This window comes from Pongo pygmaeus, chromosome 2, assembly GCF_028885625.2.
Source record: "Pongo pygmaeus isolate AG05252 chromosome 2, NHGRI_mPonPyg2-v2.0_pri, whole genome shotgun sequence".
Taxonomy (NCBI): Eukaryota; Metazoa; Chordata; class Mammalia; order Primates; family Hominidae; genus Pongo; species Pongo pygmaeus.
Window position 1 is genome coordinate 110,847,501 of NC_085930.1, and position 16,805 is coordinate 110,864,305.

Consider the following 16,805-nt stretch of genomic DNA (forward strand, 5'->3'; position numbering starts at 1 on the left):
CATACAGAGAGTCACTCAGGAAACCAATTTGGGTGAAGTATCTGTTTGCATAACCCATTTTTCTTCCAGAGCTATAAAAGTAATTATTCATCCATCTCTGACAAAGGAGACCATTATCCTGTTCTTACTGTGATTTGGATCTAATTTAGATGTCAACTACATTTATGAGTCCTCAATTTATTATGCAATCAAGATAAACAGATGGTGTCTCATAATCAGTATGAGGGCAGAATGACTTGGAGAGCTTGGAGATGAGCCAATAAAAACCTGTTTGCAGTTCCATTGAGTGTGGCAGTGCCTCCCAGAAGAGGTACCTCATTCTCACAGAATTAGCAGACCATAAAAACAGCCCTAATATTTGGGAGAGACAAAGTGAGGGAAATCAGAGAGGCAGTCAATATTCAAGGAAGTGCAGGAGGAGAAAGGGGGGCTCTGAAAGGAAGACTGTGTAAATGGTGGGTGAACAGGAGAGCTAAAAAGCCAGAAGGGCCTGCAGCCCCTGCCTAGCTACTGCAGCCCCAATAGCTGGAAATGCAGCCAGCATCACTGAACTCAGATGCTTACCTCAACTTTGCAGAGAGGCAGCCTTGAGTCATTCAATCAGTACTGACTGGAGGGCTCCTGGGTGCAGGTCACCAACAGGCTCTGTGGGCAATACAAAGAAGGACACAATAGAGGTTCTGCCGCCAGGGGGGTTGTAACCCAAAGTACATGCATAATCATGGAACTCAATATCATACCATGTGCCAGGAAACAGTGAGGGAGCCCAGCTCTTTTCTACTGGAAAGAGCTGTTTGCCTGTGGTAAACAGAAAGCTCTTAGTTCCAGTGATCAATGTTGTTTTGTGTAATATAGTCCCACACTTATACAAATATAAATTATAAAAACAAATCAATCTTTTTAGTTACGTAGAATTACATAAAATTATGAGTTTCTAACTTTAAAAATCAGGATATAACCCACATAAAACTGAATATTATAAAGACCAAAGTCTTCCTACTCATTCTCTACTAAAAGACATATTTAATAGCAAAATATATGCAAGATAAAGTTATACAGACTTTTAAGAGGAGATGGTTGTGTTGTTAATCTCAAATTCAAAAGTCTTCAGAACAAGTAAAAGAGGCAGGAGAGCTTCGGCTTAGTCAGGAAAATTCTGTACCCACCATCCCACCTGCCCCCCATTTCCCCCACCAACACCCCAGCAAAGAACTAACAGAAAGAACAAAAAGGAATTTGAGGAGCTGCAAAGAATCCAAGATCCATTTTTTAGTGACAACCTCACAGCATTTTGTTTGAAAATGTTGTCAGTAAAAACAATCTATGGGCCAGGTATGGTGGCTCACGTCTGTAATCCCAATACTTTAGGAGGCCGAGCCGGGCAGATCACCGGAGGTCAGGAGTTCAAGACCAGTCTGATCAACATGGCGAAACCTTATCTCTACTAAAAATACAAAAATTAGCTGGGTGTGGTTGCACTTGCCTGTAATCACAGCTATTCTGGAGGCAGAGACAGAATTGCTTGAACCCGAGAGATGGAGGTTGCAGTGAGCCGAGATCGCGCCACTGCACTCTAGCCTGGGCGACAGAGTGAGACTCCGTCTCAAAAAAATTATGCCAATGTCTTTCCTTATTTGATCTGTTTAAGTGCTTTCCTGTGAAAATGATCCTGTCAACATTACTGCTTGTAAGAAGCAGCCAATTCTGGGCCAGTTTGCTCAGAACACATCACTATGAAAGTGAAAACTCAGTCTCATGTCTGCTGTAGATCTTCCCCTAGATCTTCATAGGGCTGACCCCTGGTCATTCAGTTCTCTGCTCAGATGTCACCGGCTGGATGTGAAGAAAGGAGGGAGTGGCATCAGGGATTGACCCAGGTTTCATGTTTGGTGAATGGGATGGACAGTTGTTCCATCAAACACGTCAGGGAATTTAGGAGAAAGTGCAGGCTTGTGCGGAGAGAGATGTAGAAAGCAGAGGAGAGGGGAGGAGAGAGATGGTTAACACGGCTCACTTATGGACATGTGGAGTCTGTGGAATACCAAAGTGGAGACATCCAACACACAGTTGAATAGATAGCTCTGAAACACAGGCAAGAAGTGTGGCAGACAGAGGAGAGAAAAGAACATCAGCATACAGATGAGAATAAAAAACCATAAAAGTACATGAGATTACTCTAAGAGAAGAGCAGAGAGTAAGAAGGAAAGAGAGCACAGAACCCTAGAGCACACCAATATTTAAGGGACAGAGGAAATAAATTCAGTCACTGTAACTAAGAAAGAATGACCAGACTGGAAGGAGAATGAGAAGAAGGGTGTCAATGGAAGATTCATAATGTCAAATACGATAGAAGAGTCAAGTAAGATATGGGCTGAGAAACTGAAATATGTCCACTGAATTATGTCCTTTACTATTGTTTCAGTAGCATGACAAGAATGGAAACCAGTCCTTCCTTCCTTCCAACAGTCTCCCTGTTGCCAAGGCTGGACTGTACTGCCGTGATCTCGGCTCCCTGCAACCTCCCTGCCTCGGGCTCCTGTGATTCTCCTGCCTCAGCCTGCCGAGTGCCTGGGATTGCAGGCACGCACTGCCACGCCTGACTGGTTTTTGTATTTTTGGTGGAGACAGGGTTTCACCGTGTTGGCTGGGCTGGTCTCCAGCTCCTGACCTCGAGTGATCTGCCCGCCTCGGCCTCCCGGGGTGCTGGGATTGCGGACGGAGTCTCACTCACTCAATGCTCAATGTTGCCCAGGCTGGAGTGCAGTGGCGTGGTCTCGGCTGGCTGCAACCTCCACCTCCCAGCCGCCTGCCTTGGCCTCCCAAAGTGCTAAGATTGCAGCCTCTGCCCGGCTGCCACCCCGTCTGGGAAGTGAGGAGCGCCTCTGCCCAGCCGCCCATCCTCTGGGATGTGAGGAGCCGCTCTGCCGGCCGCCCCGTCTGGGAAGTGAGGAGCGCCTCTTCCCAGCCGCCCCATCTGAGAGGTGTACCCAACAGCTCCGAAGAGACAGCGACCATCAAGAACGGGCCATGACGACGATGGCGGTTTTGTCGAAAAGAAAAGGGGGAAATGTGGGGAAAAGAAAGAGAGATCAGATTGTTACTGTGTCTGTGTAGAAAGAAGTAGACATAGGAGACTCCATTTTGTTCTGTACTAAGAAAAATTCTTCTGCCTTGGGATGCTGTTAATCTATAACCTTACCCCCAACCTGGTGCTCTCTGAAACATGTGATGTGTCAACTCAAGGTTAAATGGATTAAGGGCGGTGCAAGATGTGCTTTGTTAAACAGATGCTTGAAGGCAGCATGCTCATTAAGAGTCATCGCCACTCCCTAATCTCAAGTACCCAGGGACACAAACACTGCGGAAGGCTGCAGGGACCTCTGCCTAGGAAAACCAGAGACCTTTGTTCACGTGTTTATCTGCTGACCTTCTCTCCACTATTATCCTATGACCCTGCCACATCCCCCTCTCCAAGAAACACCCAAGAATGATCAATAAATACTAAAAAAAAAAAAAAAAAGAATGGAAACCAGGAAACCAGTGGGTTGAGAGAGCTGGGTTGCGGGGAAGATGTGGGATGATATGTACACTTTTTTCTCCTAAACTGAGGAGAAAGAAAATAGAGCAATAGCTGGAGAAAGGATGAAGAATCTAGGAAGGAATCTTTTTTAAATGAAGAGTATGAGAAGCCTGGATGCAGGGGCGAGGAGAGGCTGAAATTACAGGTGAGAGAGCAAAAAGCTGACAGATTCGATGGCAAAAAATGATGGAATCCAGAGCACAGGGTTTGATGGGTGTTCGGTGGGAGGAGGGTACTCAAAACCAGAAGAAACGACTGATGGAGATGCAGGTAGGGTAAGAGAGGAGGAAGCTGAGAGAATTTTTCAATGCTCTCAGTGAAAACGGTTAGTGGGGATATCAGGGGAATGGAAGTTGAGGCTGAACAAGAATAAATGAGAGAATTGATTTGGAGAAGGGGTCAGAAAACTTGACGGTCTAAAGCAGAAAAGTGACTTGCTTGAGGCTGCATTGCTGGTTAATGCTTAAGAAGATAGCAGCAAGAGGAAGGGGCCTGGTTTGGTGACAGGAACTAACATGTACTGAGGCTCTATTACATCCCAAGCACTCTTCTTGGTGCCTTATGTATGGTCATTTAGATCACACAATGCTATCCTATAACGCATATACTTACTAGTATCTGCATTGTGTTGATGAAAAATGTGAGGCTAAATAATGTGTTCAAGGTCATAATGTCCATAAGCATTTAAGCTGTCATTCAAAGCCATGTCTTTTGACTTCATGCATGGTAGCAATCCAGGGGCCCAAAGCCAGTGCCTTTTCCACTCTACCGAATTTTTTTTCATTAGTACTTGTTAAGTGTCCTGCTGTCCCCAACAGCAGTAAAAAATACTGAGTGCTAGACAGGCATGGTGGCTTACGTCTGTAATCCCAGCACTTTGGGAGGCTGAGGTGGGCAGATCACCTGAGGTCAGGAGTTTGAGACCAGCCTGGGCAACGTGGTAAAACCCTGTCTCTACTAAAAATAGAAAAAATTAGCCAGGTGTGGTGGCAAACACCTGTAATCCCACCTACTCAGGAGGCTGAGGCATGAGAATTGCTTGAACCCAGGAGGCAGAGGTTTCAGTGAGCCAAGATTGCACACTGCACTCCAGCCTGGGCAACAAAGCAAGACTCTGCCTTTAAAAAAAAAAAAAAAATGAACTGAGTGCCTCAGTTCATTGACTTTTTCCACTGAGGTTCCTCAGTGGAAAAGTCAATTCAAGACTAAAATATTTAAAGTACAATATTTTTCTTCACTACAAAAAAAACACTACATAAACACACAAATCATGCTGCCACTTTGGTTGCTAATGGGAACCAGTGGATGAAACCAGCAATATAAAAGTTAAGATACTATGTAAACTAAAGAGATCAAAGGTGGCTTCTAGCTCCTAGCTTCTTCTTTGCTGAAGTATACCATATTGATGGTGAGCATCTTATATTTATGATTTTTATGGAAACTCTCAGTAACCAAAAGACATTTTAAAATGCAAAGTACACACACACGCACATACACACACATGAAACTATCAATTGTGTTTATAGGTTAGCTAAGTAGTATCTACAGGAACATAAATAAAAACCCACAGAATATCGTAACAATTAATACATATAACACTTACTATATGCCAGACAATGTTGGGGTTTTATATATCATTTAACACTCCCCAGAGCCCCACTAAGTAGGACCTATTATTGTACAAATGAAGAAACAGAGGCACAAGATGATTAATTAACTTGCTCAGTGTCACATAACTAGTAAGCAGCAAAGCAAACCCCAGAGCCTGTGGAGCCTGACTCATACCAAATTAAAAGTGGCTGTGACTTTTCTCCCTCTGGAGAGTTTTGAGCTTTCATTTTAGAGCTGTTCTTCCTAAAGGGTGGAGGAATGAACTAGGTACCTACCTTGAGAATTAATGCTCTGGAATGCATAAAGTGTGAGAAAGAAAAATTGTCACCTTAGCAGAATATGGTCGGATATGATGCCAGCTGGTCCTTCTGGAAAAATAATAGTGTTTCTTATAAAACACCTGATCTGAATAAGCAGACCAAGGAAGAATCTGGTTACTTTTTGCCAAGAGAAAATTTTTTGTTTACTTAAAAGCTCCTACGTTTTAGGCAAGTTTTAAATACAACTTTGAAACGTGTAATTAATGTGTCTGGGAAGTGTGTTTTTGTCTAAAATGAACAGCTTAAGTACTATTCCATGACTCTGCAGTGTAAAGGGTACTAAATTGGAACACATTATGAATAGCCTGTTAGGGCAATTTTCTGACATGGAATCTTCCGATGGCCTGGCCCCTAGCCAATTCTCCCTGGGGACTGGTCTTTAAAGATTATTGCTGCCTCAAAGTGGCAGTCCTTGTCAAGAAGTAGAGATAACACTACTGCATGTAACTACCTCTACATCCTTAAGACCAAGGGGAAAATGGTCTCAATACACAGTATGTAATGGGTTATTACTGAATAGTTTTAAATTTTCTGGCTAAGGCTGACACTCCCTTTCTAATCCATTCTATTTCACTTCCAATAACCTCAAATGCCCTCTGCTCTTGTCAACATCCTGCTCCAAAGTCTTCAGGGGGCACCTAATAGAACATTGTCCAGGTTCTTTAATTAACATGGAAGGTCCTCCCCACAGTGACTCACTTTTCATTATTCTCTCTGACTCTGCTCTAGTCACAAATGTTTGCCTTTTCACACTTGCTGTCCTGTGACACAGCTACAATCCCAGAGTCTGCCTCTATTCTTCTGGCCTCTGTTTGCTGTTTCTGAAATATCCTACCAATTTATTTACATTCTAGTTATCCTTCAAGGTCCACTTAAGCCCCAGTCCCAAGAAGCCTTTGAAACTGCTCCACTTACTGTGATAGCTACCTGAAATTTCATTCAAAGTACTTATAAACTGTCTTTGTTATTTCTATATACTTGTTCCTTCTACCTACTTAGATTATAAATTATTTCACGGTAGGGACTGAGTCTTTAACTTCAGAATCTAGTACAGGTACTTGGCACAATGTATGTATTCAATAATTGCTGATGGTGACTCCCAAATCTGGTATAAAAACACCGGTAATTATTACCAATTTTCTCAAAAGGTTCAACCTTTGTTTAAACAAAGTTCGACAAAGATCACACAGTACTTTTTAAAAAGGATGTCAAGAACAAGGTAATGCAGCTTTTAGTTGGGCCTCAGCATAAACAGACATCTGAATTTAGAAGCCTGTTTCTCCTATGGAAGATACGATCATGTGTAGACAGCTATTTGCAGCATGAAAAGTCACAGAGGCTCTCTGAAGAGGCAAGAATAGCAAAGCTGGCAGACACTTTTTGTGCTGCCTTTCTTTCTATAAATTACAGGTGGGTTGGTTTAATACCTGAAAACCCAAATAATGTGTTAAGTCTTCTGCATCAATTATACTTCAAAATAACGCCCAATACAAAGAATGGAATAATAGATGTTGCATATTTGTTACCAATTTTAATGTCTGTATTATGAAAGATGTAAGTGTGTCATTGTCATTTTCTTGTAACATGATATGGTATAAAGTGTAGCACAATAATCTTCACCAAAAATTGACCAAATCGTCGGATTATGTTTCAGATATTTATCACCATCATTCGCCAAGATTTTAGTTTCTGCATACTAATCAGAAAGAGAGAATTTCTCCCACAAATAGGCAATAAAACCTCAAATAACTAGGCATAAACAGATGTTGTCTCTCGTTATTACATTAAGCTTGAGTAAAGTGTGAACTTCTTAGAATTTGCAAGGAGAATTCAAGTTTCCCAGAATGAGACTGGGGTCATTAATGATATTGCGAAAACTTAAAAACAGCTCACTATGGAACAAATTCCATCTATTCCTCAACAGAGCTTGAAAAACAAAATACAACTTCCTAATAAATATGGCAGTTATCAGTTTTTATGCTGTGAAACAGTGAAGTATGTACATGGTGCAGAAAATAATAAAGGCACATTGTACCAAGTTACAAATTCTTGAATTTGTATGATATGGTTTGTGTCCCCACCCAAATCTCAAGTCAAATTGTCATTCTCAGTGTTGGAGGAGGGGCCTGGTGGGAGGTGATTAGATCATGGGGGTGGACTTCCTCCTTGCTGTTCTCTTGTAGTGAGTTCTCACAAGACCTGGTTGTTTAAAAGTGTGTAGCACTTCTTCTTTCACTTGCTTTTTCCTGATCCCACCATATAAGACAGGTTTGCTTCCCCTTCATCTTCCACCATGATTGTGGAAGCACGCCTCCTTAGCCATGCTTCCTATACAACTTGCAGAACTGTGAGTCAATTAAACCTCTTTTCTTTATAAATTACCCAGTCTCAGGTAGTTCTTTCTAGCATTGCGAGAACAGACTGATACATATATTTTTAGAATAGATGATGTAGGGCAAACTGAACCAAGATTTTAAGTTAATATTAGATACTATAACATACTTATTTAAAAACAGATCAAAATCAAACCCAAAACAAGGCCATACTATAGCTCTTGGACTAATTCTTATTTGCAAATTATCTTGCTTCCATTATTCATATTTTGTCCCAAAGGCCCTAAGGCTAAATAAAATAAAATAAATTATGGAGCTTTATTTTAATCAAATTCAATCACATTAACAGCATTGTTCACATTACATAACTGTCTAGATCAATCACTTTACCACATATAGGATTAGAACCAAAAGAAAGCTGAAGGCTGGACATAGTGGCTCACGCCTGTAATCCCAGCACTTTGGGAGGCCGAGGCGGGTGGATCACTTGAGGTCAGGACTTTGAGACCAGCTTGGCCAAAAAGGTGAAACCCTGCCTCTACTAAAAATACAAAAAAAGTAGCCGGATGTGGTGGCACATGCCTGTAGTCCCAGCTACTCAGGAGGCTGAGGCAAGAGGATCACTTGAGCCTGGGAGGCGGAGGTTGAAGTCAGCTGAGATTATGCCACTGCACTCCAGCCTGAGCAACAGAGTCAGACTCCATCTCAAAAAAAAAAAAAGGGTGAAAATTGCCCAACCACTTTTATTAAAAGTTTTCAGTTTTAAGCTACATGGAATACTAAGAGGTCTGATTCCATGATCTGCAGAGGTAAGCAAGCAAACAGAGCACTGGGCTAGTTCTCAGGAAGGCAGAGTTATTCAGATTCTGCCTGTAAGTGTGTCATCTAAAACATCCACTTACATTCTCGAAAACTGTATTTTCATTAAAAGAAAGGAAATGGACTAGATGAGCTTTAAGGCCCCTTTTAATATCTAACACTGAGACTCAATCTTTAGAAAAAAATTTAGAAGGCATTGTTTTAAACTTTTCCTAAACATTTATACTTTGTCTCTCTCATAAAGCAATATTAGAAGGTATGACTATCTAGGAAATAAATTGTATCCATCCCATTCGTTTCAATAAGGGCTTGGCACAACAAATGCCGTCCCATTACAATACTCCTAGCCAAACAAGGGCCGTTATGCACTACACAACCCTAAGGGAAAGAAAACTGAAGGGGGCCAGCCCCTCCACACCTCTGGGTATTTCTCGTCAGGTGGAACGAGAGACTGAGAAAAGAAATAAGACGCAGAGACAAAGTATAGAGAAAGAACAGTGCTCCCAGGGGACCGGCGCTCAGCATACTGAGGACCCGCACAGGCCCTGGTCTCTGAGTTCCCTCAGCATTTATTGATTACTATTTTCACTATCTCGGCTAAGGGAATGCGGCAGGAGAACAGGGTGATATTGGGGAGAAGGTCAGCAGGAAAACATGTGAGCAAAGGAATCTGTGTCACAAATAAGTTCAAGAGAAGGTACTGTACCCGGATGTGCACGTAGGCCAGATTTATGCTTCTCTCCACCTAAACATCTCGGTGTAGCAAAGAGTAACAGAAGCAACATTGCCACCAGCATATCTCGCCTCCAGCCACAGGGCGGTTTTCTCCTATCTCAGAATAGAAGGAATGTATGATAGGGTTTTACACCGAGACATTCCGTTCCCAGTGACGTGCAGGAGATGGAGGCCTTCCTCTTATCTCAACCGCAAGAGACCTTCCTCTTTTACTAATCCTCCTCAGCACAGACCCTTTACAGGTGTCGGGCTGGGGGGACGGTTGGGTCTTTCCCTTCCCACGAGGCCATATCTCAGGCTGTGTCGGTTGGGGGAAACCTTGGACAATACCCAGGCTTTCCTGGGCAGAGGTCCCCGCGGCTTTCCGCAGTTTGTTATGCCCCTGGTTAATCGAGAATGGAGAATGGCGATGACTTTTACCAAGCATACAGCCTGTAAACATACTGTTAACAAAGCACATCCTCCACAGCCCTAGATCCCTTAAACCTTGATTCCATACAGCACATGTTTCTGTGAGCATAGGGTTGGGGCTAAAGTTACAGATTAACAGCATCTCAAGGCAAAACAATTTTTCTTAGTACAGATCAAAATGGAGTTTCTTGTCTTCCTTTTCTGCATAGACACAGTAACAGTCTGATCTTTCTTTTCCCTACAGAAAATGTATGTGCCTTGTTTCAAAATAATGAGGAAATGAGGGCCTGCCATTGTAGCTCACACCTGTAATCCCTGCACTTTGGGAGGCTGAGGTGGGCAGATCACTTGAGGTCAGGAGTTCAAGACCAGCCTGGCCAACATGGTGAAACCCCACCTCTACTAAATATACAAAAGTTAGCCGAGTGTGGTGGCAGATGCCTGTAATCCCAGCTACTCACATGAGAATCGCTTGAGCCCGGGAGGTGGAGGCTGCAGTGAGCCAAGGTTGCACCACTGCATTCCAGCCTGGGCAACAGAGCGAGACTCTGTCTCAAAAAAAAAAAAAAAAAAAAGGAATGAGGAAATGAAGTCGGTGTTAGGAAACATGCTTACAATTTTAAGGAAATTGAACACTCGAACAAAGGATTTTTAATGAAGCAATTGTACTTTTGCGCAGAGGGGTGTCTCTTTGGCCAGTTGCCATGAGAGCACACTTGAACAAAGGGGCACGAGGGCCTTTATTTTTGACGCATGTCTTGCCTTTGTATTCTTTTTTTATTGGCCGTGGTCGGGTCGTACAATTTAAACTAATTTTGGTTGGCTAAACATTCAATTTTTTTTAGATAGGGTGAGCACGTAAAAGAAAAAGTGGAGGGAAAGGGGAAGGGGTGTTTGTAATGAGCTAGAAAGTTACTCTTTTTTTTAAATAAGGAAATGAATGTAAGTTGGTATTGATAACACTTGGTATTGTGGCGTGCCTGGGCATTTAACAAAGGCAAAGAGGAAAAAAGGAGAAAAAGAAAAATTGGGGGGGGGGTACTATGAATTAAAGACTAAAAGATTGATCAGATTATTTGAGGAGAAATCTTATCATATCCCACATCAGTTTATGAATACACCCAGTCTTTTTAAACAATTTCAACAAAAAGTTAATTTGTTTGAAATGGTTAGTTGATTCCTCACTCATCATTCCAATCACATTACCAACAGATTGAAAGATACTCTGCAACTCAATCGCATTACCAACAGACTGAAAGATATTCTGCAACTAATTCCAATAAAATGTTATTTTTAAAATGATGGATCACTTTAGAATTCAGGAAATATCTATGTCAATACTGTTTTCTAATTTCCTATTACTTATTCTTTCCTGCTGTTGAGGCTCAGAAAATGATACCCCAAAGTGAAGGCCTCAGAAGCAAAGTTTCTAACCAACCTGTCTTACCCTCCTGTCTATCTCTCATACCCTCATTCTCTCCTGAAGCAAGTCATAGAAAATAGAATTCCTCTTCCCCAAGGTTGATTACAGAAACCAGAACCTCTAAGCTTCCCCACCTTTTTTTTTTTTTGAGACGGAGTCTAGCTTTGTTGCCCAGGCTGGAGTACGGTGGCGCGATCTCAGCTCACTGCAACCTCTGCCTCCCAGGTTCATGCGATTCTCCTGCCTTAGCTTCCTGAGTAGCTGAGATTACAGGTGCACGCCACCACACCTAGCTAATTTTTGTATTTTTAGTAGAGATGGGGTTTCACCATGTTGGTCAGGCTGGTCTCAAATTCCTGAGGTCGTGATCCACCCGCCTCGGCCTCCCAAAGTGCTAGGATTACAGGCGTGAGCCACTGCGCCCAACCGCTTCCCCCACTTTTTGTCTAAGAATTGGCCATAAAGAAATTCTCTCACCTACCTTGTTCGATAGCAGCTCATAAGACCTCCATTCCGCCTCAGCCTCCCAAAGTGCTAGGATTACAGGCGTGAGCCACTGCGCCCAACCGCTTCCCCCACTTTTTGTCTAAGAATTGGCCATAAAGAAATTCTCTCACCTACCTTGTTCGATAGCAGCTCATAAGACCTCCATTCCAGAAAGGATCCTGTACTTTATCGTGAAAGGAGAAATGCTACAATCGAAAGAAAGTTCAAGAATCTGAACAGACAGGTCTTGCTAGGTTTTCTATTACCATTAGCTCACATCCTTTGTTGTCCAATCACATTTCTACACGACTGTTCCTGTTTCATCAAACCTAAGCATATAATCAGACAGAGTCACCTGTATCTCTGGGTCTTCACTCTGAAGGCTTCTGCATCATGTAAAACCTTGATCAATAGGAGGCTGAGGAAGGCAGATCATGAGGTCAGGAGATCAAGACCATCCTGGCCAACGTGGTAAAACCCCATCTCTACTAAAATACAACAAATTAGCCAGGCGTGGTGGCACACACCTGTAGTCCCAGGTACTTGGGAGGCTGAGGCAAGAGAATTGCTTGAATCCAGAAGGCGGAGGTTGCAGTGAGACAAGATCACGCCACTCCACTCCAGCCTGGCGACAGAGAAAGACTGTGTCTCGAAAACAAACAAACAAAACAAACCTTGATCAAATACAGTAAATTTATAATGTTTTTCTCTTGTTTTTGTTTTGTTTTTGTCTTTTCTTTTTTGAGACAGGGTCTCACTCTGTGGCCTAGGCTGAGTGCAGTGGCGCAATCTTGGCTCACTGCAGCCTTGACCTCCCAGGCTCAAGTGATCTGCCCACCTCAGCCTCCCAAGTAGCTGGGACTACAGAGGCACACCATCACACCCAGCTAATTTTTGTATCTTCTGTAGAGATGGGGTTTTGCCATGTTGTCCAGGCTAGTAATTTTCTCGTTAACCTGTCTTTTGTTATAGGAGTGTTGGCTGTAACGCTTATGATGGGAAAGAAAGGGATCATCCCCTTTCCACCCCTACACTGCTTCTGTTTATGTTTTCTCCCTTAAACTGACAGAGCTGGTACACTTTTGTCAAAAGATGAGCCTTTTTTCTCCTATATTCAACCGTCATTTCAAACTGGGTCAGACTAATGACAATTCTACCAAGTAGTGTATACCAGTAGCCTCAATAAAGAGATTTTGGGAGACAAATATGCATCTTCCATGCAGCTGTAGCCATAGAGTGCATATCTAACTTCCTTAAATTATCTATGTGGATCTGTCATCCTATGATTTGTCTAAATCCTTATTTTTTAATATTATGAATAAAGAGTCCAGCTTATATATAAAAATATATTTCCTTTCTATGTCTTAAAAATTACTTGCTGTTGAGCAATACTATATTCTTAAAATATAGTGGAATCAAAATTCCTAGTTTACAGTCCTCTACCTCTATTACTTACTAGCTTTTTGACCTTTATACCAATCAGAGATGACTGAACCAGAGCAACTCCATCTTGAATAGGGGCTAGGTAAGATAAGGCTGAGACCTACTGGGCTACTTTCCCAGACAGTTAGGCATTCTAAGTCACAGGATGAGATAGGAGGTTAGGCATTCTAAGTCATAGGATGAGATGGGAGATTGGCACAAGGTACAGGTCATAAAGACCTTGCTGATAAAACAGATTGCAGTAAAGAAGCTGGCTAAAACCCATCAAAACCAAGATGGCGACGAGAGTGACCTCTGGTCATCCTCACTGCTACACTCCCACCAGCACCATGACATTTTACAAATGCCATGGCAACATCAGGAAGTTACCCTATATGGTCTAAAAAGGGGAGGCATGAATAATCCACCCTTTGTTTAGCATACAATCAAGAAATAACCATAAAAATAGGCAACCAGTAGCCCTTGGGGCTACTCTGCCTATAGAGTAGCCATTCTTTTATTCCTTTACTTTCCTAATAAGCTTGCCTTCACTGTACTCTATGGATTCATCTAGAATTATTTCTTGCAGGAGATCCAAGAACCCTCTCTTGGGGTCCAGATTGGGAGCCTCAATAGTAATTGGCTTAAAAGGTGCTTATCCTTATAGCTTCAAGGGCAAGGTCTGACTCTTTTTGCACAGTACACAGCAAGGAATTTTTAAAGCAATAGCTAACATTTTTCATGCCAAGCATGGCGCTAACATGCTACATATATTTCCTCTTTAACCATCATTAGTGTTACCCCCCATTTTACAAGTGAAAAAAGTGACACTTTGAGAAATCAAGTCCAAGGTCATGGCTAGTATGTTGCCAACTAGTTGCTCTCTGCTGATGGGGCAGTAAATCTTATTCTCTGGAAATTAACAAGTTAGCTGACGTTAGTTTGAGGCATATACATTCCCTTCAGAAATGAATATGCTTTGGTCACTGCTGCCATTAGCCTTTGTATTTACAGAATCAAGAGACTAATGACTTCCGGTTGACCTTCATATTGAAGGCAGTGGGGTTCATCCTATAGTTCCTGACTATCCCTACTTATCTTTTAAACCCTCCAGTTATTGTAGCATTTACATCTTTCTTCATTTACCATTATTGAATTTCTATTGAGCACACAGGCAGCATTCAAGGAGATACCAGGATCATCCAGACAAAATATGTGCCTTCAAGGAGCTGAAAGCTACCATATAATCAAAGTATGAAGTTCTTTTTTTTTTTTTGATGGAGTCTCTCTCTGTCACCCAGGCTAGAGTGCAGTGGCGCGATCTTGGCTCACTACAAGCTCTACCTCCCGGGTTCACGCCATTCTCCTGCCTCAGTCTCTCCAGTAGCTGGGACTACAGGTGCACGCCACCATGCCTGGCTAATTTTTTGTATTTTTAATACAGACAGGGTTTCACTGTGTTAGCCAGGATGGTCTGGATCTCCTGACCTGGTGATCCGCCCCCCTCAGCCTCCCAAAGTGCTGGGATTACAGGCGTGAGCCACCGTGCCCAGCGAAGTATGAAGTTCTTAATCATCCATAGCATGAAATGTTTCTTCCATGCATCTTAATTATGAGACAAACGATTTTCAAAATCCTGAGCCCATGACATTTAGTTCCTATCTGTATGACAGAGCACTTGGTAGTCTGCCTAGTTTTGTAGTTATATCAAGAGACTCTAACTTAGTCCCAGATTTCTCCATGGTGCAGTTGTAGATGCTTTGCATCTGTGGACTAAGCTCTGATTTTTTTATCTTGCCCAAATTCCTATCTAAGGGGTCTGGGGAGTCATGCCCCACAAATCATAAATTATTATCAAATGGGTTTTATTTAACTCTATATATCGTGACTTACTTTCTAACTTGACTCTGGCATAACATTATGAGACAAGGAAGAAAATAAAAATATTTTACCCCAAAACATGTTTCTTTGCCATATCTTGAAATGGCCATACAAAGCTGTCCTTTGTGGGGAAAAATTCTCATCTGTAAAGAATCCCTATAACATAGCTAGATCTTTTTCTTCCAGGCCCCCCAATCCTAAAGAGATTAAAAGTCTAGCACCTTTCAAAGATCTGAATAGAAACATTTGTCATCTATTGTCTCTAAAGGCAGCCACTATAAGACTTCAAAAGAACCTTGGTCTCCACAATCTTTTATCTTAACCTGAACATTCCCTTTCTATTGATCCCAGGTCTTCAGACAAATGCAACCAATTATCAACCACAAAATGTTTAAATTTACCTATAGCCTGGAAGCCCCCTCCCCTCTCGCCTTTGAGTTGTCCCGTTTTTGGACCAAACCAATGTATTTCTTAAATGTATTTGATTGATGTCTCATGCCTCTCTAAAATCTATAAAACCAAGTGTGCCCGGACCACCTTGGGCACATGTTCTCAGGACCTCCTGAGGGCTGTGTCAGGGGCCATGGTCACTCATATTCGGTTCAGAATAAATCTCTTCAAATATCTTAGAGTTTGACTTTTTTCGTTGACCCACCAATTCGCCGGATTCTTACTCATTATTTACCTGACAAACACATTAGGAGCCCTGTCCCCGGAAGCTCTATGTCACGCGGGGCCTCTGACATCTCCTTCTTGAGAGAAAGGTCGCCTGGCCTGGGTGAGGTCGTAGTTCCCGCGATCCCGTGCTTGCAAGTACTGGCTGCCTCCTACTATAGTGTAAGCTCCAGGAAGGATCCCACGGGGGACCTGACAGCGCACGGTCCTGGACGACAACCGTCCTGGGAGCGGAATGGATGGAGCCCGCAGTCGTCCCAGCGCACTGGGCAAGCTCTGCTCCCACTATGGCAGGCCAGATCTCCATTAGCAACCAGAGCAGCTCTCACCAACGCCTCACTGTCATTCTGATGCATCTATAAGTTAAACATTGGAGAAACTGGTGCCTTAGGAGAACTGGAGACACTGGTGTCTTAGGAGAAAGGCTAGAATGTAAAGACAAGTCCATTAAGATCCCACCTGGGCTTTCTCAGCCCCTAGAGTTTAATTAAAATAATGGAGTTGTTCTTGCACACCTTGTACCAGGACCCACTTTAGATTATTTCCAAGGCTCTGAAGCAATTGTCTAGACACCTGACCCTATTAGGGTTAAAGACTGGATTGAGTGAAACACTTTGGCTTTCGACTTGTAAGTGCACTGAATGTATTTAAGCACTAGAAAAACTTGTATTAATAATTTTGAGTTGGTCTGGTGAGTTACTCCGACCTTCTCCCTGTAACCTGTTGCAGAAATAAACTCCGTTCTTTCCCAGTCTGTCTGCATCTCGTTACTGAACGGCGAGAACAAGCAGTCGGACCCGGGTGGGTCCGGGAACATCACCTCACCCGCAGCCGAAACCCCTCACCCCCATCCCTTCCCGGCCCGTGAGGCGTCCGCAGGCGGCGGCGCTCGGGACACGGCGTTCGCGGTGCTCGCCTCCGCTGCCAGAGGGGAAAAGGGCAGGAGAAATCTGAGGAGTCCCCGGGCTAGGAGCCAAAGCCCCTCAAGTGCCCGGTGGCGAACCCTGGGCGCCGAGCTCTCACGTCCGTCTCCGCCAGTACGCTAGAGCCGGGGTCGTGGGCGGGCGCTCACCGCCCCAGCTAATCCGGGACCCGCTCTGGGCTGCCCC

The 16,805-nt window shown here is 43.1% G+C and overlaps 1 protein-coding gene across 4 annotated transcripts in view; it reads right to left on the reverse strand.

The window, feature by feature from the left end:
- Nucleotides 1-16,805, reverse strand: part of ACKR2 (atypical chemokine receptor 2) — a 65,490-nt gene extending 48,685 nt beyond the window's left edge. The window contains exons 1-3 of one of the 4 annotated variants that reach the window (XM_054481193.2): nucleotides 16,212-16,805; nucleotides 15,707-16,052; nucleotides 565-645 (exon numbers count right to left, since the gene is read on the reverse strand). In XM_054481193.2, the coding sequence (XP_054337168.1) occupies nucleotides 565-596 (32 nt within the window). In that variant the 5' untranslated portion in view covers nucleotides 597-645; nucleotides 15,707-16,052; nucleotides 16,212-16,805. Of the gene's footprint in view, nucleotides 1-564; nucleotides 646-11,853; nucleotides 11,925-15,706 lie in introns of all 4 variants that reach the window. The other 3 variants (XM_054481194.2, XM_054481192.2, XM_054481195.2) reach the window with 3 other exon arrangements.